The following is a 26,413-nucleotide window of genomic DNA, read 5'->3' on the forward strand; positions in this document are numbered from 1 at the left end:
TCTTTCTCCTTATTAATTATTCTTATGATCATACATGCATCAATGCATGGCATTTGATTCTGATTCTAAAAGCTATTTCCAAATTTGTAGTACGTATTTCAGCTCATATTAACGAGGAAAAGCAATACATGAAAATTATTCTTACACATGAGATGATGAGAATACTTTTTTATAAAGGCTGAAGGGTTTAAACTTTAGTCCTCTTTAATTTTTGTCTTAGATCGCTAGATATATTCTTAGCCTCTTTAAGGCGTGGTGCTCAGCTCAAACATAAGATGATAAAATTATTATATTTTTTATGCAACCGGAAACTGTCATTAAACTAAAAGAGTAACAAAGTTAGGGAGATTTATCCTCCAATTAGCTAAACAATTCGCAGCTCTGGTAGCAGATCTTCCTTCATAGCATGAGTTAGTTCCATGGATTTTCTCCATAAGGTCCCTGCAATGGTATGATCAAAAGGTTAGCAACTTTCACACTTTCATTGTGGGTAATCAAGTTTAGTGCCTTACTTGAATATGAGCTTATCACGATATTTGTCTTGCCCTTATCTGCTACAATTTGCAGACCACTTGAATAGCTCCGAGTTCACCCATTAAAGCAGATCTCAGACGACATTTTTGTTGAAAGCCAAGGATCTAATTCCCCTGCTCATTTAAAAAATTACCAGCTATGGCAGCATCTTCAGTAATTTTTTTTTTTGGTGAAGATCTTCAGTAAAATTTGTGAAGGAAGTATCACAATTCAATTTTAGCCACAGGACTATATTTCATTTACTATGTATCATTTGTCTTTTATGACTCTTTAAGTATCACCTTAGATACAATAATAATCATAATTATACTATGAAGTAGATAACATTGTTTATAGACCTCTCACACTATGTTTTTTTTTATAATTACTATAATCACCTAAGAAAAATGCATATCCATCCAATGAACAAATTATCGTCTATTACAGGAATACTCTTTGTAAGGAGAGCTTTCTAATAATTTTTTTATCTTACCTTTGAAAAAAAAAAAAAAAAAAAAATATAGCCATATGACACAGTTTTAATTTATGTAGTGGTCAGAATAATTTTTCATCAACAAACATAATGTATATCGGTGTCCCATACATTTGATACAGCCCCTGCGGCCCTGCCGCCTCCAAGGCTCCAAGGACCTTCACTCCATGGACCCGACATTAAAGGAAAAACAATTAAATGGTCTTAGATTTTTTATACGTAGGCCCTGTTCTCATCAAATTATTTTCAGTTCACTTCAGCTCAGCTCTAATAAGTTCAATTCATTTCAGTTCAGTTTTTAATTTTCTTCTTTCATAAAATATTTAGTTCAGTTCAGATCTAATAAGTTCAGTTCAATTCACTTTACTCAATGAAAACAAGCCCGTAGTACTACCTTTGTTTCACATTTTTTGCAGCTTTGAAAGTTGTATGGACTGTTAGGCAAAATTTGTTTGTGAGTGTAAGATATCTAGAGAGAAAAATAGAAATGCATGTGATGAGGAGAGAAATAGAGAAAAATGACAACCTTAAAAGGAAATAAAACACTAGTTGCAAATAATGTGTTGCATCCATTTTTAGCAAATTGCAAAAAATATGAACGAAGGTAGTACATGACTTTTAGCATTAAAAGTCTTCAAATTACTCATGCAAAAAAATTATAATATTGACATCTATAAATTAGTAAATAAAAAATAAATGGAGTGGTTTTTCCAAAAAAAAATAAATTAAAAAATAAATGGAGTAATAGGAATTACTACTCTTACTTTTTTTTTTTTTTAAGGACATCACTTTTATTTTTGCACTATTTATTAATATTCCATAATATATAAAGGGATTTTTATTATTTCAAAATGTGTATATTTATAATAGAGAGTATCAACATTTTATTACATATGTTTTTCTTGTCAAAATTTTTTTTTTACTACACACAGTATGGTTTTTTTTGGTAAAAGATATTGACCGCTAAAGTTGTACATTGACATGTAATTCAAATTGATGCATAATTATTAGAAATTGGTGGGAATACATGAGTACTCCATATGAAAGTACAAGTAGTATATTCCGTAAATTATGTTGAGGCAAACTGTTGCAATTATTTAGAGTAGAGTACCAACAAAACTTAGTAAGACTCTTACATTAGATTTTAGTGATGTGGAGTTCGAATCTTACTAAGCAAGGGTACTTGGGTAGAGATTCTCTTATCATCCCCTTTACTCTCAAGTACTTAGGCCGTGAATACTGAACCAAAAAAAACCTTGAAGGTTAAGATCGGATCATGGTCCACCTTACAACAACAACAAAAAAAAAAAAAAAAAAAAAAAAAACAAATATATATATATATATATATATATATATATATATATATATATATATATATATATATATATATATATATAGAGTAGAGCTTGTATTTTTTTCAGGAAAATTTGATTCTAATAATCCAACCTTTGAGCGATTTTTTTTTATTAATCCAACTTTTCAATTATTTTACAATAATCCAAGCTTTGAAGGGTGTGCTATTCTATTAGGCCAAGCAGGTCACTTAAACTACAATAATAAGTCACCTTCCACGTGTCACATTTTCATTTGTCTAAAAATATTTTTATTTTAAAAAAAAAGAAGTTGAAATTAAAAAAAAAAACTTTTTTTCCATTTCCTCTTCATCTTCTTCCTCCCTTCCACACCTCCATGAATGGCTTCAATTTCCGATCAGACCTCCGCCCAACACCTCCACCTCCGCCAACAAGCCACCCATAAGCCACCACCCTAGTCGAAACCCAGAAACACGACACCCAAACCCAAAACGCGACCCACTAACCCCAACCAACCAGCCACCACCTTAGACGAAACCCAAAAACACGACACCCAAACCCAGAAACACGACCCACGAACCTAGAAACCCCAACCCACCACCAAAACTATCGCAAACCCCCATCCCACCACCGATTTTTTTCCCTCTCTCCCCGAGATCCTTCTTCTTTCTTTCTTTCTTTCTTTCTTTCTCTATTCAGTTTCCCTTCATTTGCAAGAAATCTTCGATCTTCAAAACCCTAGAATTTACCCCTAATTTGATTAGGAATTTGCAAGATCAAGAATGAAACTTCCTAAAGAACTCTATGAATTCAGCAAAAATTCAATCGATCTTACTATGGGGTTTGAAATTCTGAGTTTTAATTTGTACTCGATGGGTTTTGATTTAAAATTCTCAGTTTTAATTTGGAATTTAGGTTTTTGTAAGGTGTGGCGTGGTTGGGGGGAGAGCTGGTGATATATCTATTTTATATAGTGATTTACCCCCGTCCCTTGGTCATAATTGGTAGTGTTTTTGGCTCTTTAGAGCCACTTTTATTACTAATTTGTGTTTTCTAGTGCCTTCGTAGTCTTGGTTGAGTTTTATAGGAAATTACACACTTGGAGTATTTTCCCGGATTTATTGGAGTAATTACGAGCATTGGAAGACCACGACCATCTTTCGTAGCCCAAGGCCGGTTGGAGTCATCGAAGCGGTGATTAAGGGCTCAATATAGGAGAAGTCGAGACATTGGACCGAGTGATTCAAGCCCCAAGGAGGAAATTGGCGTTTGGGCCAAGTTAATAGCCCAAACGGAAGTCCAAGGAAGAGCCCAAGGCTTCGCCCATCCGGATGGGAGCTCGCCCCGAAGGCGCGCCCGGCCGGGCGGGGCGGAAGAAGAAGAGCGCAGTCCTTCGCCCAGACTCGCGCCCGGTCGGGTGCGAAAGAAGCTTCGAGGACAATAAGGCAGGCCCGACTAGACGAGCTAGCGCCCGACCGGGCGCATGTTTCTGGAAGGAGATTAGGCGTCGTTTTACTTTGTTTTAACTTAGGATTTTCTAGCTTAGTATAAGTACGTTTTTATTAAGCGAGTTTAGCACTTCTTCTTACCTATCTTTCTCTTTCTAACTTTTCTCTCTCTCCCCTTAATTAAACTCTTAGTATTATTTTCTCTCTTGTTTCTCTCTCTACAACTCTTGGTTTAATTCAATCCTTTATTTTCGTTAACTTTGGTAACGATTTCTTCTCTATTATTTTCAGTAATTTAATTTCTTTAATTCATCATGTCTTGTTTATTTGCTTTGATTAGTTTAGATTTAATTATGTGTGAATAGTTTTCTTTCTAGGGTTTGTGGGGATCCATAAATAATGTGAAAGGGTAATTTATTATTGTAGATTGTCAATGCTTGATTAATTTCCTATTGATTGGTTTAATGCTATGCAATTAGATTAGGCCTGGTTTAATTGTATGAGTTTAACAATATTGATTCGAGATTCGAAAGTTGAGAATTGATGTTTAGGCTTAGTTTCAATAGGCAGACTAATTTATAAATGGTTAAGTCGAGATTCGAGAGATGAGATTTAATACCGGTAAATTAACTCGGTGATTGTAATACGTAGCGAAAGCCCTTTATGATCTGATTAATTGATGCATTGATGATTGATTATTATGTTTTACCCTGGAATATTATTTATTGGTGAACCTATACCCTAGGCTTTTATTCATTGATTTCTCCCTACTTTTTATCTCCCTTAGTTTACTTCATCATATCTATAATTTAGTTACTCTATAATTTAGATTATATTAATTAATTAGGAATAGGAAAACTTGTTTCCCTGTGGATCGACCCTTCTTCCCTTATCTGCATAGTTAGAGGAATTTAGGAATTATTTTTGATTAGGTGATATGAGTTTATCCTGTCAGCTGACCGGTGCGGCGACTGAAAGAGAGGGGAAGGGGAAGAGGGGAGGGAATGGGCGGAAAAGTGAGGTCAGGGCGAAGGGGGAGGGAGTGCCCGGAAAAGGGGGTCAGGGCGAAGGGGGAGGGAGTGGCTGTTAGTGGGGGTTGTCGGTATCAATGGGGGAAGGGAAGGCTGATATTCATTTTTTTTATATAGTTAAAATAATTGAAAATGAATTAAAAAAATTGAAAATGAAAAAAAAATTACCTAAAGACCAGGTAGCAAGTTACCTTGGCCTGATAGAATAAAATATCCCCAAAGCTTGAATTATTGTAAAATAATCAAAAGATCGAATTAATAAAAAAAGACCAGGTCGGATTATTAGAATCAATTTTTTTATTTTTTTTAATTGCTTTAATAAATGCACCTACACGAGTATAAAAAAGGAAATACCTCCATTTCTAAATTCTGGAACTTGCCAAAGCCACAAACCAACAGAATTTATAAAGTTAAAAGTAAAAAATTACTTAACACATTGCAATTGCAAATTTGAGTAGAAGAAGGAAAAAGAAGAACCCTTAAATTTCTTCTTTCTTCTGTTGATTTTTTCTGTAATTTTCACTTTTTCCCGCTCAATTTCTGATACCCATTTCAATTCCAAAAAGAAGGTAATTGACGAATTCAACATCATCCATAGCAGGGTATTGCCTCTTTCTTCCATTTCTTGAATTTTCTGTAAATAAATTGCTTGCGTTTCGTTTTTTATCATCTGGGTTTTTCTTAATTTCTTGGGTTTTCTCTGAATTGATTTAATTTTGAGTTTTCGTTTTTATCTTTCTTTACTTCTGTTAAACCCTAGCTGCTCCAAGGAAAATAAGATTATTATTATATATAATTCAATTTAGGAATTATTACGACAAAATTACAAGTCGATTGGTGTTATTACAGTTTAGTTAATAGTCTTATTACTCCAATATTTTATTGCATATGCCTTTTTTTAGTATTACCAAATTTGAGAACGATAGTTTATTTGGGTAAAAATATATGGTGTTCTAATATTCAGTTCCAAATTCTAGTCTTTTGAGGTGTTCATTGATTAATGTTTCCTTTTTTTAAATGACACCGAAATCAGATATTTATATGTTATTTAGGGAAATTCCTAGTTTTGGTGATTATTAGTATAATTGAATAACGAGTGATTAGTGATGGGGTTCTTATACAGAGAGAGATACCTATTGTGATTATAAATTGAGGTGCTTTTGGCTGATGTTTTAGAGACTGGAGACACAGGAAAAGAAGAGATTGTTCTATGGAAGGCGGCGTAGAAAGAGGTTTGGAATGCCAGAAGATTATGGGTGGGAAGGTGAATGACAATGGTGAAAAGGCAATCCCTTCATGTTGCCTCAAGGCGAGAGCCGCTGTTCCTGAATCTGATGCCAAATGCTATTCAACTGTCATTTCCGGGTGGTTCACAGAAGCTCGGTCATCCTCTGGTCATTATCCCAATATTTGACTTATACTTTTTCTATTTTCTTTGGATTGAATCAGTTGTGTGATTGTTGGTTGCATCTAATTTGCACAAATTATTGATTGTTTTGTCCTTTTGGTTTTGTTTATGGCATATAAAGGCGGGAGCCAGCTTTATTACAACAATCCAATGTGGCCTGGTAAGCATTATCAACGATTAATGGTCTTGATATTGTTTAATTATTTTCTCTCCATGATTTAATAACTTTGGCTAGGATTTTCGGTGAATATTTCCTGTTTGTGCTCTTAGCTTTTAATTTTACTGCTTTTACTCTCTTTACGAATAACTACATGAAATGACTTAAAAGGTCGGAGCAATGATAATAAGAAGGTGAATGCATAGCTATTACAACTAATTGCCTTGTATTATGCTTTTTAGGAGTAGCGCACTCAATTAAAGTGGAGAAAATTTTGTTCCAGGAAAAATCATTGTACCAAGAAGTCCTTGTCTTTGAGGTTAAGCTCTTAATATTGTCTTTCATGCCAGAGTGTGCTATTTTTAAATCTGTTTAAAATGTTTAACATTTTGATACATGTTAATGCTTGCAGTCAACAAACTATGGGAATGTGCTAGTTCTTGATGGCATTGTTCAGTTAAGTGACAAAGATGAATTTGCATACCAAGAGATGATAGTCCATCTTCCACTTTGTTCTATTGAATCCCCCAAAAATGTGAGTATTTCTTTGTTCATGAGTATTTTTTCATATATGCCTGGATCAGACAGCTGTTTTGTGTTTATTTATCTATACTAGCCTTGTGGCTCGTGCAATGCACGTGATGTTTATAGGTGTACAATATAAATTTTTATCTGATAATATGTTTTACTTGGAAAATAAATATTTTATGAAGGGGAAGAAGTGGTGAAAATTGAATGTAATTGTAGAAGATATTAAGTGAAGAGGAAAATGAATCAAATAACTTTCATACATGTATTGAATTATGGTTTGTGTTTTTAAATACTAAGTATAGAGTATAGATAGATATGTTATCAGATGTGCTGGGAGATGGATCTTATATCACACTCCCTGTTGTTTGTTAATACACTTTAATGTTGGCATATTTATCTCAATTTGATATGCAGACCTAATCTCTGCAAGTCTGCATAGCTTGCATTGTTGTTTTTGACTTGTTTTGATGTTCATATTGAGTATAAAGGAGAGGATTTGTTCAACTAAAGCATAGACCAGTATGTTTTACCCATCAATCATTTACTGGATGAGTGAGAGTGTGATAGTATGATTGGCAGTGAAAACCCTCCTCACTTCTCATCCCTACTTTTTATCCTACCATTCATCCTCTTTTGTGGATAGGAACATTTTGCGAAGCACTGTGCTGTGCTGCCCTCTTCTCAATATTTTATTATCTTTTAGATGTCTGCTTGTATTTGTTCCATTCAAACTTCTTGGTGAAATTCTCTGTGGACAACTTTGATGATGTATCAGTGGTCTTATCGATGTGACTCAGTTAGAAGTATGTTTCAATTGGTTTTGCTTATCTCCCACGAGTCCTATCCACTGCTCTAAAGCTGTGCTTTAATGTTATCCATCAGTGATGAAATGTTTGTATGAATTTTGTTATTGCACTCTATTTGCAGAAGCTAGTGCTCTGTGAAGTGTGAACGTCTGATAGTATTCTGTTTGATATGGTAATGCAGGTTCTTGTTGTAGGTGGTGGTGATGGTGGAGTTCTCCGTGAGATATCTCGCCATACTTCTGTGGAGCATATAGATATTTGTGAGATTGATGAGATGGTTATAGATGTAAGTGTTTTAAATTACTTATCCTTAGGTATTATTGTGTGAACTTAAAGATTGAACAGCAGTTTTTTTATATCCAGGTTTCTAAGAAATTTTTTCCTGAGTTGGCTCTTGGGTTTGAAGACCCCCGCGTCACTCTTCACGTTGGTGATGGTATGTTTCTTGACTACATGCTTTTTATTTTTGTTTTGTGAGCTTTTATTGGTACGTTGATTCATCAAAATTGGAGCCTATTTCCTGACTATGTAACATTTTTTTTTTCCTTCTAATTCTCTATTTTTTGGCAGCTGTGGAATTTTTGAAAAATTCACCAAAAGGAAAGTATGATGCCGTAGTTGTTGATTCTTCAGATCCTGTAGGTAAGTTGTATAAGTAAATTAATTGGCTTGTGCATTTCTGTGCGGATTACTTTAAAAGTTTAAATAAATATTGTAGCTTTAAAATTTCCATTTAAGATAAGTTATTGTTATTTTAGAGTGGTCATGGGATTGATGCTGGGTGGAGAAAAATTTATCACAGTTGATTTTTGTCTTATGCTCTGAAGTGATTACTGCATTTCACGCAGGTCCTGCACAAGAACTAGTTGAGAAACCCTTTTTTGAGACATTGGCAAGAGCTTTGAGGCCTGGTGGTGTACTTTGTAACATGGCAGAGAGTATGTGGCTTCATACTCATCTTATTGAGGATATGATATCAATCTGCCGTGAAATTTTTAAGGGTTCTGTTCATTATGCATGGACTAGTGTGCCAACCTATCCAAGGTACATATGACCTAATGCTTGAAGTCTCTGTTTATCTTCATACTAGCTTGGTATGTATGTGCAATCTTATTTCCTGAACAGCCTTAGAAGAACAAGTACTAAAGATATCTAATGACTAAAATACTTAGAGTGCTTGAGGTCTTGTTTTCTTTCTTTAGCATTATTTATAATTTATGCTTAGTGTTTATAAAACAAATTGCTATGCGTAGTTGCTACAATTTCATGGGTTTACTTTACTCACTTCACTAGCCTAACTCTGTTAATGACCTATCTGGACCTGAGCACCTGACTGAAGGGGTGGGTTTGCCCCTTACTTCCTTCCCTGTGATTTTGGGTACTCCACCCTTTTTTTGAGCAATCTCCTGAATACCTACACGTACAACTGAATGTAAGCAAAAACGTGAGTCTCTAAGGCTCCATATGCTATGATTTATTTGGGATATCAATTTTTAATTTTTTCTTTCTTTCTTAAACTTCTCCTTTCTGGACCTAATCCTATTCCTCAGATTTGTTAAATCCATCTTCATAGTCAATTATTTAGTTCAACTTTTTTTTTTTTTCCCAATCTCCTTTCTAGAACTAATTCTATTCCTCTAAATTGTTTTCCTACTATCAAACCATGGCATAAAATCAGCAAGTTAATTGACCAAAGAAGTGGTTGTAAATTTGGCCTATTTGTTGCTGAAAATTTGCTGAAACTTGAGTGACAAGTAAGAGAGTGATAAGAAGAGTGAGGACTGAGGAGGAAAAGAGGAAGGAGATGGAGGGGAAGTAGTATTACAAGCCTGAAAGATTTCTGAAGCTATGAAATATGGAATGGGTTAGATTTCTGAAGCTATGAAACTTGTTCAATGCATTCTAACCTTATTAAAATGTGAATCAAACTTCCCCATCACATTTCTTAACTTACTGTATTGGGTAAACAGGTGAATGTGAATCAAATTGTGGCGTTGCCTTAAATGCATAGAATTCATTTCCATGTTAACTGTACTATGTTCTGAAGGAGAGCAAGACGTAAGATGCTTATGTGACTTTTTGCTACGTGGTCCATTTTCTCTCATCACATTTCTTAACTTAATGTATCAACATATTCCTCTGTTCCAATAATATTGCAACAAGGATGAAATTACACATCTCAAAGCACATTTTATATGTTAAATACGTATAATTATATGAATTAAAATTATAAAAAGTTGATATTGTGAAAGTATTTTATGAGACCTAACATGATCCCACATGACTATATTAACATATAAATTATATTATATGGTCAAACAAGAGTGATGAATAGTGCAAAACTGAAAACTCTAATTGTTGCAATATTATTGGAACGGAGGAAGTATAATTTATTAACATAGATTATTGATCTCCCGTTTCATCTGTTCTTTTTTGCATTAAAATTTTGGATCATTAAAATTTTGTTTCATCAATTGCAAATTTGACATGGGTATCCGAAACTCATTTTATTGACTGAATGATTTTGTTTCATTTCTTTCAGTGGTGTTATTGGATTTATACTTTGTTCAACAGAGGGCCCACCAGTTGATTTTTTGAATCCAATCAACCCTATTGAGAAGATCGAAGGAGCAGTCAAGCATCGAAGAGAACTTGGATTTTATAATTCTGAGGTAAGGAGATGCTATCTATAATTGTCTTGTAGCATATTATTGTTATTATTTTTGGAGAAAAATACTCTATTTGGTCTTGAGAATGGAACATATATTTCTTCACAATATATGTTTTTATCTCCCTTCTTTTACGTTAGCTGTGTTCTTTGTTGTGCTTCATTTGTTAGCTTTAAGTCATACAGCAGCACGCACATCGCCACCCTGCTGATTCACCTCACAGTAGTTATGTTCTTTACTCTCCAAAATAACTGATCAACTTGCTATCAGACATTTATGTGTCAAGAAGTGTAAAGTAGAGGGTTTTCACTTTTTGGTCTTACCTTGTCTATTATTTGTATTATTATTTTGCTTCCACTGGAGAGCTTCTATAACTTAAAAGCATGGTGTACATTATCTAACTTGGAATTATGTTTGATAAGTGCAGGTTCACACTGCTGCCTTCTCCCTGCCGTCATTTCTGAAGCGGGAGGTCAGTTCTCTTCGTGATTCTTCATCAACCAAGGGGCTCGTTTTTCCTAAATAGACAATGCAGTGCACCTCAAATATTCCTATAACAAGATTCAAGTATTATTCAAGTATATATGTGTTCTTCGTATCGTGATATATCGATGTTTTTAAGATCACATGGATGATACGTTGTTAGTAGCTAATTTCTATTAATATCAAGAATAGGGTTTGATTCTATCAAATTGGAATCTATTGAACAAGAATTGACAAAGTAATACTGAGAATAAAAAGGCCCCCCTAAAGTGTTAATTTCATCTATTTTGATCATTTTGTATATCCATCAGTTAATTGTCAAACTATTCCACACATTTCTTCTCAGATGGCCAATTTCTGGCCAAATGATAAACTTCAAGCTTCATGAACTTACTATACCGTCTACACGCGTGTTAGTGTGTACGTACCTTATCGGCTTGGTTTCTAATTTACGGCTCAATTTAACAACCTTCCCCCAGCCAAACACCCTCACCCCTTCTCTTTTACGGTTTTACCAGTAACATCACTCGTAGTTTGACAAATTGAATAGTAGTAATTGTAAACTCATTTTAAGTAATTTTATTTAACTAATGTTATAATTACATTTATGCATTTGTATTAGCTTACCTAAATGTTTTAAAAATGATTATCAAGTTTTGCCAAAATTTTGAAATAGTAAAAGCGTCCTTTAAATTTAAAACTAATCGTCTATAAATTCAAACTCGAAATTATCCAATCCAATCCAATTAACCACGTCAATATAATTTACCAGTACGATACATCAGCCATTAGGTTAAGAATGAACTGAAGCAAGGTAGTGACAATGACTCGTCGTCTCTCTGTTCCTCGTACTTTCTCAACTCAATCTGTACAATTTCTGGGGCACACGTCGCCGGAATCTTATCTTCACCGGTGCAACAAAAGAATCCGAGATCTAAGCAAACTTGGTAAAATTGATGATGCACGCCAAGTGTTCGACAAAATGTCTCACAGAGATTCTGTTAGTTGGGACACTATGATTTCTGGGTATTCCCGAAACAACCGGATTATGGATGCTCAGGTGCTTTTTCATGCATTTTCTGGAAGAAATGTGAGAACTTGGACTGCAATGTTAGCTGGGTATGCTAAAGTTGGTCGACTTGAGGAGGCTAGGAGAGTGTTTGATTCTATGCCGGAGAAGAATGTCATTACTTGGAATGCTTTGATTACTGGGTATGTGCAGAATGGGGATTTGGTTTATGCCAAGAAGTTGTTTGATGACATGCCTCAGAGAAATATTGCTTCTTGGAACACTATGATTACTGGGTATTGTCATGGTGGTATGATGAGGGAAGCAAGGGAGCTTTTCGAGCAAATGCCGGAGAAGAATCCGGTTTCTTGGATGGTAATGTTATCTGGGTATGTTGAGATTAATAGTTTTGTGGAAGCTTGGAATGTATTTGGGAGGATGCACCGTACTGGTTCGATGCCCGATCAGCCCATGTATGTTGTTGCTTTATCAGCTGTAATTGGTTTGGAGGCTTTGGATTTAGTTGATAGCTTGCGTAGCATTGTGATAAAAACCGGGTATGAGGAGGATGTAGTTATTGGCACTGCAATTTCAAATGCGTATTCAAGATGTGGGAGGTTGGACATGGCAGTTGACTTCTTCAGTAGAATGCCACAAAGGAACGAATACTCATGGACAACAATAATCACTGCATTTTCTCAGTGTGGAAGATTGGATGATGCGATTGCATTCTACAAGAGGATTCCTGAACCAACCGTTTTTTCACAAACTGCTATGATGACTGCATATACTCAGAATGGAAGAATCATGGATGCTGAAGCCTTATTCAAAGAAATTCAGAATCCAAACATAATAACATGGAATGCTATGATCGCAGGGTATTCCCAAAATGGAATGATTGATGAGGCAAAAGATGTATTTATGCGCATGCCAACAAGGAACTCAGCCTCTTGGGCAGCCATGATCTCTGGACTTGCACAAAATGAAAGATGTGAAGATGCTCTTCATATGTTCACAGGGTTCCATAGTTTAGGAAACTTTCCCACTGATTCTTGTTTCACTAGCTGTATATATGCCAGTGCTAGCCTTGGAGCAATTGAAACAGGAAAACAAATGCATGCCCTGGCAATCAAAAGATGCTGTCAGCATAATTCCTTTGTTGCAAATGCATTGATCTCTATGTATTCCAAGTGCAAGAATATAGAAGACGTTTCTCGAGTATTTAGTGCAATGGGAGTGAAGGACATTACTGCCTGGAATTCTCTGATAACTGGGCTATCACACAATGACATGCTTAAAAAAGCTCGTGACATCTTTGAAAAAATGCCTGAACACGATGTTGTGTCTTGGACTGCTATAGTGTCGGCTTATGTGCAAGCTGGTGATGTTGATGCTGCCCTGCATTTGTTTGGTGATATGTTGGCTAGACAGTTGAGACCTAATGAGTTAACAGTTACAAGTATTTTAAGTGCTTGTGGAAGTGCTGGTGCCATGAAGCTTGGGGAGCAGATTCATGGATTCCTCAGCAAGCTTGGGTTTGACTCATGCCTATTTGTTAATAATGCTTTGATAACTATGTATTTCAAATTCGGAAGTGAGGGTGGATTTTCTATTTTTGAGGACATGGCTGAGAGAGATCTAGTCACATGGAATGCGGTTTTGGCAGGCTGTGCGCACAATGGTCTGGATAAAGAATCCATAAGATATTTCAGGAGGATGGAAGCTGAAGGGGTTTTGCCAGATCAGATTAGTTTTCTGGGTATATTATGTGCATGTAGCCGTGCAGGGCTATTAGCAGAAGGAAGGGCCTTTTTGGATTCCATGTGCAAAGATTATGGGATCAAGCCATTGGTGTACCATTATACTTGTGTGGTTGATCTTCTCGGTCGGGCTGGTGAACTTTCTGAAGCTGAGGCATTAGTTGAAAGTATGCCTGTTGAACCTGATTCTGTAATTTTGGAGGCCCTTCTTGGTGCATGTAGGATCCATTGCAACATTGAACTTGCTGAGAGAGTTGCCAAAAGGCTCTCCCATATGGATACAATTAAATCAGGGACATATGTGCTGTTGTCTAATTTGTATGCCTCTCACAGTAGATGGGATAAAGTGGAAGAAATAAGAGAGCTGATGAAAGCTCGGGGAATGTCTAAAGAACCAGCAACCAGCTGGACTCACATCAAGAATAAGCTTTATACTTTCCATACAGCTGATAAAGGGCATGATTCAATGGAACAGATTCACACACTCTTAGAGGAATATTATGGACGTTTGAAGCTGACAGGGTATGTGCCCAAAACAGAATTTGTTCTTCATGATGTGGAGGAGGAGCAAAAACATTATCAGCTCCTTTACCACAGTGAGAAACTTGCACTGGCCTTTGGGATTCTGAAAACACCAGACAGATCATCTATATTGATTTTGAAGAACCTTCGTATTTGTGGTGACTGTCACACTTTTATGAAGTTCATGTCCAATGTCACTCAAAGAAAGATTGTTGTTCGAGATAGAAAGAGATTCCATCATTTTGAAGATGGTGCATGTACTTGTGGTGATTACTGGTGAGACATTTATAACAATTTGATAGTGTCAAACTATCTATGCTCACTAGTTCCTAGAAGCTGATGTGTCAGAATAACATCAGTTATGAAGGTAACTCATTCTCACTTTCAAGTTTGTCTTTTGCAAATCTGAACTACTGAAATTGTAAATGAACTGTAGTGATTAGTATGGGCTTCTTAATCACAACTGAAGTATGTTTTTCTGTCTTCCATCAGCTAAGCGAAGCCAAGTGGAAATAGTGAAGATGAATATATAGCTACTGCTACTTTTGCGTTTTGCATTATTTGACCATTTCTTCCTATATGCTTGCAGCAGATTGTTCTTTTTCATAAACGTACTGGGAGAGGAGTCAGTTGTTATGGTACTTGATCTAAATGAAATGTTTATATTCTCTTGAGAAATTGATCATCCTAAGTCCTAACACTAGTATTGCATTAGACAGTTGGGATAAAATATATTCTTATGTCATACATGCTCTGTGTATCTATATGATGAATGAGAAAACATCATAAATCTTGTTTAGTGTTTTATGTTGTCTGCATGATAACCTGTGACTTTCCTGCATTACTTAAATTTAGTTTTGAATTTCTGTCTGAGGACAACTTGAATCATGTATCAGTTGTCTTTTATTATTCACTTTTATATGCTTCAACTAATTTAGTGTATCTCTCAGAAATGAGCATAGTATATACTATTCACCATTCTAGTAATTGTTGTAGAGTTTCTGGTGTGGCGCTCTACTTGCAGATGCTAAGGATTCTCTGTGCATATATTGATAATTGTTCTTGTTGTCTTGGTACTGCAGGTTCTGGTAATAGCCTAACTGGTGGAGGTGACAGAGGAGTTCTCTGGGAATTTTCTCACCATGCCTTTGTGAAGCACATAAACATTATTTGTGAGGCTAATAAATGGTTGTATATGTAAGTGACGTATATTGCTTTTTTAGAGTCTTGCCTTAATTTTGCGAACTTTGGAATATTGAACAGCAATTGCTTTCTTTAGTTTCTTATATCCAGGTCTCTGATAAAAACTATTTTTCCTGAGTTGGCTGTTGGTTTTGAATATCCCCGTGCCAATCCTCACTCACATTGATGGTGGTATGTTTCTTGATTGTGTTGTTTTTCTTTGACTTGTGAGCTACTATTGATGCTGGTGATTTATCAATATTGAAGGATTAGCTACTTTTCCTCTGTACTTTTAATTGTTGGCAGCTGTAGAGTTCCTGAAGAATGCACCCAAAGGGTATTGTGATGCCATACATATCTACATTATCAGGTCCTGTAGGTATGTTGTACAAGTAAAATGATTCACACTTGCATTTCTAAGTTGATGACTGATTTATACAGAGGAAATCTGTAGCTGATGAGCGCTTTATGTTCTGTGATTTATGCCATTTTTCATACAGGAAAGGCCAAAGAACTTGCTGAGAGACCCTTACTTGAGAGTTGGCAATGGCAAGAGCAGAGAGTGTGCACTGGCTTCATACCCATGTAAATGAGGATCTGATATCTGATGCCATGACTCATAAGACTTTCATGGGTTTGACTCATTATGGACCGACTAGCTACATGCCTACCAATTCAAGGTAATATACACCGATGGTCGGAGCCTCTGTTTGTCTTTGAATCTGCATTGCATGTTTCTGTCCTGCATTCTTGTTTTCCTAAACAACCTCAAAAGATGTAAGAAGCTGAATGAAGTATGGTGCTTCAGAAACTTTTGCCTCCTCACATCCTCAAACTTCATGTACTGTATATATTTATATATAATTAACATTGACTGTTGATTTCTTGATTTATCTATCTTCATGAAACTTGGGCTTGTTTAGATTTTGCAGTAGAACAGTACAATAGTTCTTTTTATATTTTCTTTCCCTAAACAATATCTAGAGTTAGTTTTACTGGTGTTTAGGTTGACTGCTACTATTTGACTATTTTTATTCTGTCGCTTTGACAGTGGAATTTAATTTGTTAAACCAGGTAGACCTCAAGATGATTTTTGAATTTGAATCCAAGCAACCCTTTGTAGAAGGTAAAGAAGGCACGGCTCGGCATCAAAGACATACTTGATTTTGTAGCTGTCATATGATGAATGAATAAATTTTATCATTTTGACAAAACTGTTGCACTCTTGGATTATTTACGTAGTATGAGATTTTTTATCAAGGAAACTTCATTTCATTGTTGGAACCTTTTGTGTCCTCTCTTGAGAAAACCTGCATTGGGAATCTACCCACAATGCTAGTCACAATAACCATCTTTTTATAAGTACACATTAATACGGATTTAATGACATTTTATTGTAACCATCTTTTGATAAGTACACATTTATACGGATTTAATGACATTTTATTAGATATCTTTGTGTAATTGATCTTCTCATAATTAATGTACTAGAAGATCCTAATAGTCTTCATGACTTGCACTGAACAAAGACAAAATATAACTGAGTCAGCATTCTAAATGGACACTATAGATCAAGCATCGCAATTGGTTATTTATCCAATTGCAGTCCAACTCGGTGTTGCCACCCCTTTTATTAGCACTGAACTAACAGTTTAATGGCAAAAATGTCCATGAGGCAGCATTAACGATTTTTTTTTTTTTTTTTTTTTTTTTTTTTTTTTTTTTTTGGTGACAACGAGCATTGGTAGATCAATCATTGCGAACTTGCAACTCCTCCAAACACAATCCAACTCTTATGTCACCACCCCAATTATAAAGTTCGATGGTAGCAAGACTACAACTAATTCAACTGGTCAGTATGTCATTAATCACAGTAGTTAGTTCCATGATAAGCAGATTAGCACAATATATACAGATTCATTAGCCATACCTTTCTCTGCTTGCTAACAAAAACACTGACGTAGATTAAATACAGATATACAATATGCACAGATTAGCTCAACCAATGTGTTAGAATTGGTCCTAACATCAATACACCATTTTACACAACGCAAACTAACTAGTATGGACTCCCTTCCCTCCAGCTCCATTTTCCTACTGATCTTCGATTGAGAAATCTGGCTCTGTTGGCTTCTGAAGTAGCATGGGTGATATTCTCTCAGGCAACCTTGCTTTGCGTGCCCCATTTTTCCGTAAAGCACGAAGCGCATTTGCAGCAAACCTTGAGGCATAAATTGTAGCACCCAAACTCGGTGAGGAGCTACCGGCTTCCCTTGCCAATGCATCTTGTAACCGATCCTCCTCCTCCTTAAGTGACAACTCCATCTTCTTCCTATGATACCGCCTCCAGGCTGCCTGTATAAAGCAAGCCGCCCAAGTCCTCCATTGTTGGGAATAAAATCTGAAAGTGTGACGAAGTTGCTTGCTGTGAAGTCTTCGGAATTGAGAGGCCACAAATTTCAAGTCTTCAGCCATTAAAGCAAAAGCTTCAACTTCTGTAAGGGTCTGGACTGTTCGAGTTGAAAGAGGCAAGTTGGATGATGGGCTAGGGTCTAGGGCCCAGGTGAGTAGTTCCTCACCACAGAAATCACCAGCTTTCAAATATTCAGAATTGAAAAACCCTGTTCGTCCACCATTAGTAGTTATAGTTAGCAGTTTGCCACGCATAACAAAGACCATTGCATCCACCGGGTCTCCTTCCCGGATGACATAGCTATCTTCTGTATAAAGCACTGGCTTGAGAAAGTCACACATTGCATCCAGCAGCTGATCATCCATTTTCTCAAACATTGGAACCTAGAAGGCGATAGCAAAGAATAAGATCTCTACATTTGATTTACATTTTATTATCCACCAAAATTTTTCCCACCCACCCTCTTGCAACTGTCTCTCCTACTCCGCTACCCTCTAACACAGCCTACCTGAGTCCCTTGCCCTCTCCTCCACCCTCCACTCCCCACCAAAGCACCCTTCCCCTACTTCGCAGTAGAGGGAGTTAGAGAAGAGGAAATGCAGTATGGTGGAGAACCGGAGGGGGAGGCAATAAGGCAAAGACGGAGAGGAGGCTGAGGAGGAAAGAGAGTGTTGATAATGGGGATGTGGGGGTACTACGGAAGAAAAAGGGTCAAAAGCAAAACTTAAGCATGTATTTGGCAATTCAGTTTATTTTCATGATTCGCAAGTATGTCTTTTATGATATTTCATATTTATTATTCGATATGAAAGAGCAACAAGGGAACTCACTCTAGTAACCAGATCCAAGCAAAGGTGACGCTTAATGTCCCTCCGTAAATCCTTTGGAAGGTTCTGGATTAACCTCTCTTCATCCACACCTCTTGTTTCTTGCCACTTATATTGTTCATACCGCCTGATTCTATCCCTTAAATCCTGAGGGAGAAGACGGTGTGACATCCACTGCTCTGCATCTCGTTTTTTCACTCTCATTTCCTCTAGTCGTGTTGTTATGGATTGCAAATATGTCTGTCATACCATTAAGTAATATTAAAACATTTCTGAAGACAAATGTCCAACATAACTAAGAAGAAAAATGCATCACAACTTAGAAAGCTTTACATATAAAGTTGAGGCACTTCAGCACAATCGATGGAGGAAGTTCTCAAGTTAGTTGGCTTTTAGGTCCACTATCAACTTTGCCAATGAACAAAAAAAAGAAAAAGAAATGTTCAAAACCCACCTGCATATTTCCAATAAGAAATGCAAACAGCACCAGACCAGCAATGGCAATCAAAATGGCAAAGCAATTCTCCCAGATATAGGTACTTGTTTGAAGGTTTTGACCAAGTGAGCTGCAAATGGGAAAAATCAAACAATGTCAACATAGCCAGGATAACAATGCTCAAAACAATATTTTTCTTCGGAAAAAGCATAGTCCAAAATATAAGGATATCAAGAAAAATATTTGAGCTAACCTCAAATTTTGTAGGCCCCACCAGAAACAGAATAGGAATTTCTTTGGGAAATCCTTTGTCTCCACTACACCAGATGTAAGGGCATTAAGAAACATTCCAAAATCAAAGGGACCTGGTTTATCAGGGTTGATAGAGCAGTACTCATTCAAATAAGTGTTATTTCCAGAACCCACGCCACAATATAAAGAACCAATGTCACAATGAGATAGTTGGAGCGTTCTACAGGCTTTTTTCCAGCAAGTAGTTTCCCGTTCAATAGAAAATAAGTACCAAAAAGCTCCAACTACCTAATGAGAATCAACAAAGATAAAGGATTAGAAATGAAACATGAAACATTATTTAGGAAATAAGCCAATATAAACTAAAAGGAACATCAAAGAAGAAAACCACATGATTATCCCAAGTCCGAACCCATTTGAAAAACATAGGTGTCAAAAAGAAGGGAGAAAAACCTAAAAAGCCAGGTTCAGTATTGCTGCCAATTTAATTTTGAAATTTCATATTATATAGCAAGTAGTATAGTGAACATAAAAAGGGCCATAAATACCAGTTATGCTAAAATTGAAAATATAATACCACATTTCCTAGTTTCCAAACATGCTTTACTTTCAAAAAGTAATTGAAATTTTAGAATACTAACAAACAAGCCCGAAACATGCATTTCTGTCTAGTGGTAGTCTAAAAAGACTATAATCCATAATCATCAAAGTGGAGAAAAAAATGGTGATAATAACAGCAAGTGATGATACCAAGTGGAAGATAAACAACAATCAACAAAGTATTTAACACAAGAAATGTGTCAACATCTATATCATAGAGAAACTCATTCAAACAAACAACAAGTACCAACCCAAAAGGTTCATTATATATGCAAAATGAAACACCGTTCAATACGAACTTATACATTAGATTCACAAAATTCATATACCACCCTTTCTCAATTTAGAAAAGCAGAACAAAATGAAAACAAGTAGAAGTTGTTGTGTAGTTTCTCACTCACATGACTTGCGAGCATGTAAAGCAAGAGATTAAAGGCCGCACTAGCCCATGCTGTTTCAGTCAAGATGCCAGAGGTTCTAGTAACTTCTTTGTACAGTGGGAAAACTCTAAGAATCCTTGGAACATACTGAAACACTACAATAAACTTTAGCAAGTTTTTTGTGTTTGCTGATCTGAAGCCTCCTAATTTGGGTATGATAATTAAGATTGCCGCCTGCAAATAATAGTATAAGTGCAACAATTAACCAACCAAATAATATAAGGTATTAAAAAAAATACTCTGTCGGCCCATAAATAACAAACCACAAATCAATCTATTTTAGGCATTCCCAATACACGTCCACTTTCAAAATTTAGATAGTTAAACATTAATTTCCCATCTATCCTTAAATACAGCCTTACAAACAATTTTGAAGAAAGATAACAATAAAAAGGTAGACATAAAAAATTTACTAAGTATAGTAATGGATTTTTAAACTCATACTTTACAAGGACAGCGGGAACAAAAATAACTTAAAACCAACTTCCTATAAAAGTCACTTAAGAACGATATGTTCTCTAGCAATTACTGCATGAGTAACTCATAATTGCATGGGAGGAACAAGTTTAGACTGAAATACACAGAAGCATAAATTTCATCCAAAAAAAAAAAAAAACATCAGACACAATTACTTTCATAATGGAATAAAATTATTTCAGTCAAGCTATTTTCACTACATGTGGAAAGCACAGTCAAACAAAACATTATTTGTTTGTAAGCAAACTGCAATTCATTCAGAATTATCTCTAAGGTTGCGACCATCAAAAAGAGATAGAACCTCCCCATTTCCTATCATTTGTTTCTTCCAATACAGCCAGAACAACTGAATATAAATCTCTGTAGCACAGTAATTCCTTGAGGATCAAGGACTATAGAGGAAGTATAAAGGAATGAATAAAGGGAAAATTAATGAAGAAGTATAAAGGAAGATTAACACAAACCACAATTTTTGCAATGGCCAAGCAGAATACCAAATTTTTTTAAATAAAAAATACGTGTATGGTTAGTTTTAAGGAAAAGTAATGCATACCTGTGGTAAGGGAAGTACAGCAAGAATGTCAATCCAGAAGTACGAAGAAAGATATCTTTTTGCAATTGCCTTAGCATCTTCAACTAAAACCCCTCTGCCAAATACCCGAGAAGAGGGAGCAATAAAACCAGTTCGAAATTGAAAGATGATATGAAGCAAGTAAAATATATCAGTGAAGGACCGCAAAACGCTGGCTGTTATCTCTAACTTATGGTCCAAATCCAGGCATTTTTTCTCGTCATTAACAACAGGGATGTAGAAGAATAAAGGATCTATTGATACTGCAATAAAACAAGATAATACAAATATCTTATTCCATCTCTGAAGAAAGGCGCCTTGTGGGTCTAGCACTTTCTTTTTAGGCCATGACTCGCGTAAAGAACTGCCACTGAGAGATTTGCTGATCCATTTAAAACGTTGAGGAAAGGATCTGCATCCTCTTTTGAACCTATGAGAGATCGAGCCTATCGCCCTTCTAAAATTGCCAAATCGAATGTCATCTTGCACGTAAAACTGCCCATCAGCACTTTTCTGAGGAACCCAGTCCTGAAACCTAAAGTAGACACCCTAGGCAGTCAGTTCAGCCCATTTACGAGCTAATTAAAAAGTGACAGTCAAATAAAAATGATTTTTTTGGGGGGGTTGAGGTTGGGGGCGGGGGGAGAGTTTCTAAATAAGTACGAGTATACAGACAAATTTAACAAGGGATTGAATAACAAGCATTACCTTGAACAATAACTGGGAAAATATGGAAGGCACTATCAAGAAGCGTAGCTAAACAAAGCATCGTTAAAGATATAGAAAGTGCTAAGATACAACCACAATGGTTGCAGTCGTTGCACAACTATGGCTTTGAAATTGTTAATACAATAATAACTAACACTTAGACGGCTAAAGTACAACTACCCTCCCATACCCCCCGGTCGCCCTTACAGAAAATACTCCCTCCTATTTACGATAAACACATTATCAATTCCCATATGACTGTTGATGACACTGGCGGTCGTTTGGACAGAACCCATCGACATGGTGAAAAAGAATAAGAATTACAAATGCAGGTAGTGTACAAGACATGAAACATAGGCTAGATATCAATGAAAACACACTAAAATCTTATTCAAGTTGCACACTACTTGCATCCTCCGGCAAATTGGAAAAAATGAAAACACACCAAAATGAGGTAAGACATAGGCCTAGCTCTTTCCGCATCATAAAAATAAAATTATGGGGAAGTAGATACAAAATGAAAAGAACCAATCCTTGATCAATGAATAGCCAACGCACACAAATAAAAAAAAAAAATACTAACAGAAATCCAACCTGACAATCTTCTCCTGGTTGTACTTCATCACTTTAGCTGGTAACACTATCACCAGAAATAATTGTTAAAATTATGATCCTAAGTAGGAAATAATTGCTCCATGAACTTAAGTCTCCTGTTTCCTTTCAGTTTCTGCAATGCAACAAGCAAATTGTCAAGAATCATTATATATGACACCTAAGAGTTTTAATATACAATTCACTAAAACCTTAAAACTCAAAATTAGTCAGCAATTAATTCAAATAACAGCAAACAATCAACCTATGAACCAAATCCCTAAAATCCAGCCAATTTTCTCCTAACACTAAAGGCAATATGGAACCTAGAGTCCTAGAGCCTAGATGCAAAACACACACCCCAATTGAAGCGCGATTCTTAGAGTTAAAGGTTAAGTGTGTCAAAACAGGCTACAAACCATGAAATCAAAGCAACCAGTACACCAGTTCAAGCGACTCGAGCACGCCTCATTAATCACTGATAAGGAGGGTCCAAGAGAACACAACTTTAGCCCCAAACTCCAAATCAAACTACAGAACTCCTCCAACCTGCCGCGCCACAAACACCAACACCCTTCCCCACAACACAACACCCTAAAAAAAACACTAAACTATGATTATTCACAAACCCAGATACATACTGTAAATGCACCAACATCAAGCAATACCATGTGAAATTAGAGAATTAAGAAAGTAACAATGACCCGTTAATATAACAAATTAAAAATTCAGTTACAATTAATAAATTACGAGTATTAAGGAGTAAATACTTTGAAATAATCAGATTAAAGCACAAAATGCAAAACCCATAAATAATTTCAAACAAACATATATTCCTTCCCACTGTCACTATTTAATTAAACAAAAAAAAATTTAAAATTTAAACAAATCAATTAAACCAACAACCAAACATACTATACAGAATATGAAATTAAACCCGCAATTAAAGCAAATTACTTGATTAAAGAACAAGAAGTAATTACTACATAGTACAACTTAAAGTATAATTAATCCCTGAAAAATGCAAACTTGAAAATAAAATAGTTAAAAAATTAAACTAAACTTACCAAAATAGGTAGTAGGGATTTGGGCAGAGTGTGATGAAAGATAAAGAATTAAACTTTGAATAAATATTGTTGATTTAAGAGAAAAATAATGGAGTATTTTGAAGTTTCTGTGACAATTTCTTAATGGGGAGAGAAAGAGAAACGGAAGTTTCGTGGAGACCTTCGAGATCAATAGTACCACCCTTTTTGTTTTACTTTATTATACTGTATATGACATATAAAAATGGATTAATTTTAATAATATTGATTTATAAAATAATATTATGGGTTTAAACGAACAAAATGATGAATTTTCTACCAATGAAAAGTAAGAAAATGGATGACAAAATGTGAAATAGACAGGAGAGAGAGGATGGGAAGGAAAGGGTCAAACCGTCAAAAGGGTTTGACATAGTCCTCGTGTTTTGTGGGCCCACATGTAATAATAATACGGAGTAGTACAAAATTATCAAAGGGGGAGTAGTTTAGCCAAATAATTTTGCAATTTAGATTCTTAATCAATTGTGTTTTGTGGATAATACAACACTCATTAGTATACTTTCGACTAATAGGTCAATCTAATCTAGTTTATAGGTCAAGCACAACGAAAGTGAGGGTTTTATCCACGTCATAAAAGTGTCTAGTGAATGTCAATTAATTTAGTTGGTTAAAGTTTTGGGAGGTATCCAAAAACTGAAATTGAATCTCATCTACATCATTGCCCTTGATATATGTTTACACTAACAAAAAATATGAACTCATAACAGGTCAACAATTCAAACTGTTGTTGTTAGGTTAAGCTTTGGTTGGTGTAATGTAATTACATACTCGTATAAAAGTGAGTTTTCATAAAACAAAGATTGATTCACGTGGTTATAATTTACTTTTGACACTTTAAAATTTAGGGTTTGATCTTAATAAGTAAGAGTGTTAGGATAAGAGTATCCTCATACCCTACTCCCTACTTCAAATTGTCTGACTCACAAGATCAAAGTAATAGGGTTGTATTATTGGCTAAGACATATCCAACTAGGGCAACCCTTCGTGTTAACAAATTTCATGTAATATAGTTCCAATATTCTTAAATTTGTTCTCCGAATTTTTTTCAATAAATTATAAGCAATAAGATTCCACCAAACAAGGCTTGGCCTAGTAGTCATGAGATCAAATTCTACTAAGAGCTCTTTGGGAGTGAGGTTTTCCTTATCATTCCCTTAAACTGACTTGTGAAGCCTTGATTTTATCTGATGTATTATTTATTCATTTTATGTGTTTTTTCTTTTTTCTTTCTATATCACAAGATATATCAAAGTAAACGTGCAAAAGAAAACAATGTTAACCATATGTAAATTTTATCTGTAAAACGTGAAATATTTTAATTTTGATAAAAATTTGTGTTGTTATAAAGAATTAACATTTTAATACCATAAATCAACTTAACTTAAAAGAAAAGTTTCCTAACATTTCAAATGACCAAAAATCAACTAACTTAAAAGATAAGTTCCCTAGTACAAGGAGCAAAATGCCACTAAATTCTTCTCATGATCATTTGGGTATTACCCAATTTCGCAGCTAATAATGAAATGGCATGGATAAAAAGTAATACTCGTACTTCAAATTGTTTTTTTCAAAGAGGGAAAATAGAATTAGAGGAATCCAATTACCCCCTTTGACTGAATTGGTGAAATAATATAGTGACTTGTGTATTAGTTTAGCTTGGTATTTATTTTACTCAATTTTGGGTTTCCACACCGGGTGTTCTGCCCATTGCTTCGGGAGGTATTCACATTTGGCATATGCCTGCTCTAACCAAGATCTTTGGGGATGATTTTGTGCTGGTTTGCTTTGTTTACATTACAGCTAGCCTAACTAAAATAGGGGTTCCTGCTTCTAGCTAGCTCAATTAGTGCGTTGGAGTTCCATCTTTTGAATTCTTCACCGCCCCCGAAAAAGACATTATATGGATTGGATTATAAGGGTCATCCTAAAATTGGAATTCATTATGTACAAAATGAAAACTTCATTCTCGATTCTACAAGAATTTTTATGAAAGCCTTTCACTTGCTTCTCTTTGATGAAAGTTTGATTTTTCCAGAATGTATCCTAATTTTTGGCCTAATTCTTCTGCTGATGATCAATTCAACCTTTGGGCTTGACTGCGGTTTCATGAACGATTCGTAAATTTTGATTTCAAACGACGCCTAGATAAAAACTTTACATGTTTTCTTTTAATTTACTTACTTTCCTTTTATGAATAATGTTTTTATTTTAATCAGTTTTTCTAATATGTGTCAATGGGCACACATTAAGGACTTGTTCTCTTCACCTGAAACAAGTAGATCTGGTCTGATTTTATTAAGGTCTGGTCTGGTTTGATCTGAATTTTTCTGATTTGGTCTGATTTAATCTGATTCAATAATTTGACCGCATTTTAATACTAATCTATAAAGAAAAACGTTATCAAAATGGATCTTGTTAGATCCATCTCATCATTATGAACTTTTCAAATATATAATTTTCATAATTTTTTTAAATGCACAATTTACGATATTTAGCAATAAGTAAATGATAATTAAAAATTCTGGTCTGATCTAATCTGAATGTTTCTAGTATGATCTAATCTGATCCGAATTTATTAAGAAATAAGTAATAAGTACCTTAAACAAGTTGAATAGAACAAGTCCTAAAAAAATAAATTCCTAATGAACGTTTGATAATGAAAAATAT

At 35.3% G+C, this 26,413-nt stretch overlaps 3 protein-coding genes across 8 annotated transcripts; 2 read left to right on the top strand and 1 right to left on the bottom strand.

Moving 5' to 3' along the window:
• Positions 1-5,173: 5,173 nt before the first annotated feature.
• Positions 5,174-11,133, top strand: LOC145564342 (spermine synthase-like). 4 transcript variants are annotated; one of them, XM_081624659.1, is made up of 11 exons: positions 5,174-5,400; positions 5,975-6,192; positions 6,328-6,366; positions 6,606-6,682; positions 6,776-6,898; positions 7,882-7,986; positions 8,064-8,136; positions 8,271-8,342; positions 8,549-8,744; positions 10,243-10,372; positions 10,797-11,133. In XM_081624659.1, exons 2-11 carry the CDS (start codon positions 6,009-6,011, stop codon positions 10,893-10,895), a joined length of 1,098 nt encoding a protein of 365 aa, XP_081480785.1. In that variant the 5' UTR covers positions 5,174-5,400; positions 5,975-6,008; the 3' UTR covers positions 10,896-11,133. The 4 variants fall into 4 exon arrangements, with proteins under 4 accessions (XP_081480785.1, XP_081480786.1, XP_081480787.1 ...); XM_081624660.1 differs by having other exon boundaries at positions 5,990-6,192; XM_081624661.1 differs by having other exon boundaries at positions 5,174-5,367.
• Positions 11,134-11,611: 478 nt separating this feature from the next.
• On the top strand, positions 11,612-16,699 carry LOC145562712 (pentatricopeptide repeat-containing protein At2g02980, chloroplastic-like). 3 transcript variants are annotated; one of them, XM_081623083.1, is made up of 6 exons: positions 11,612-14,510; positions 15,226-15,340; positions 15,423-15,517; positions 15,632-15,704; positions 15,826-16,005; positions 16,400-16,699. In XM_081623083.1, the coding sequence occupies exon 1, from the start codon at positions 11,676-11,678 to the stop codon at positions 14,421-14,423; it is 2,748 nt and encodes a 915-aa protein (XP_081479209.1). In that variant the 5' UTR covers positions 11,612-11,675; the 3' UTR covers positions 14,424-14,510; positions 15,226-15,340; positions 15,423-15,517; positions 15,632-15,704; positions 15,826-16,005; positions 16,400-16,699. The 3 variants fall into 3 exon arrangements, with proteins under 3 accessions (XP_081479209.1, XP_081479210.1, XP_081479208.1); XM_081623084.1 differs by having other exon boundaries at positions 15,226-15,517; positions 16,377-16,699; XM_081623082.1 differs by having other exon boundaries at positions 15,226-15,517.
• Positions 16,700-17,188: 489 nt separating this feature from the next.
• LOC145562713 (cyclic nucleotide-gated ion channel 1-like) lies at positions 17,189-23,895 on the bottom strand. The gene is made up of 8 exons (XM_081623086.1): positions 23,708-23,895; positions 22,644-22,776; positions 21,324-21,876; positions 20,255-20,467; positions 19,255-19,541; positions 19,020-19,131; positions 18,569-18,805; positions 17,189-18,121 (listed from the first exon to the last, which is right to left on the bottom strand). The coding sequence occupies exons 2-8, from the start codon at positions 22,670-22,672 to the stop codon at positions 17,420-17,422; spliced, it is 2,133 nt and encodes a 710-aa protein (XP_081479212.1). The 5' UTR covers positions 22,673-22,776; positions 23,708-23,895; the 3' UTR covers positions 17,189-17,419.
• Positions 23,896-26,413: the final 2,518 nt, after the last annotated feature.

The sequence above is a fragment of the Chenopodium album genome, chromosome 10 (assembly GCF_948465745.1).
Source record: "Chenopodium album chromosome 10, dcCheAlbu1.1, whole genome shotgun sequence".
In the NCBI taxonomy this organism is placed as follows: domain Eukaryota; kingdom Viridiplantae; phylum Streptophyta; class Magnoliopsida; order Caryophyllales; family Amaranthaceae; genus Chenopodium; species Chenopodium album.

What these genes read in the sequence shown, in the direction of transcription:
- LOC145562712 (XM_081623084.1), top strand. Translation starts at nt 11,676, where the DNA reads ATGACTCGTCGTCTCTCTGTTCCTCGTACTTTCTCAACTCAATCTGTA.
- LOC145564342 (XM_081624659.1), top strand. Translation starts at nt 6,009, where the DNA reads ATGGAAGGCGGCGTAGAAAGAGGTTTGGAATGCCAGAAGATTATGGGT. An exon ending in AAGAAGTCCTTGTCTTTGAG is followed by an intron (nt 6,683 to 6,775) that starts GTTAAGCTCTTA and finishes TAATGCTTGCAG; the next exon opens with TCAACAAACTATGGGAATGT. An exon ending in AGTGTGCCAACCTATCCAAG is followed by an intron (nt 8,745 to 10,242) that starts GTACATATGACC and finishes CATTTCTTTCAG; the next exon opens with TGGTGTTATTGGATTTATAC.
- LOC145562713 (XM_081623086.1), bottom strand. Translation starts at nt 22,672, where the DNA reads ATGAAGTACAACCAGGAGAAGATTGTCAG. An exon ending in AACCAGGAGAAGATTGTCAG is followed by an intron (nt 21,877 to 22,643) that starts GTTGGATTTCTG and finishes TGTCTACTTTAG; the next exon opens with GTTTCAGGACTGGGTTCCTC. An exon ending in CTGTACTTCCCTTACCACAG is followed by an intron (nt 20,468 to 21,323) that starts GTATGCATTACT and finishes TATTATTTGCAG; the next exon opens with GCGGCAATCTTAATTATCAT.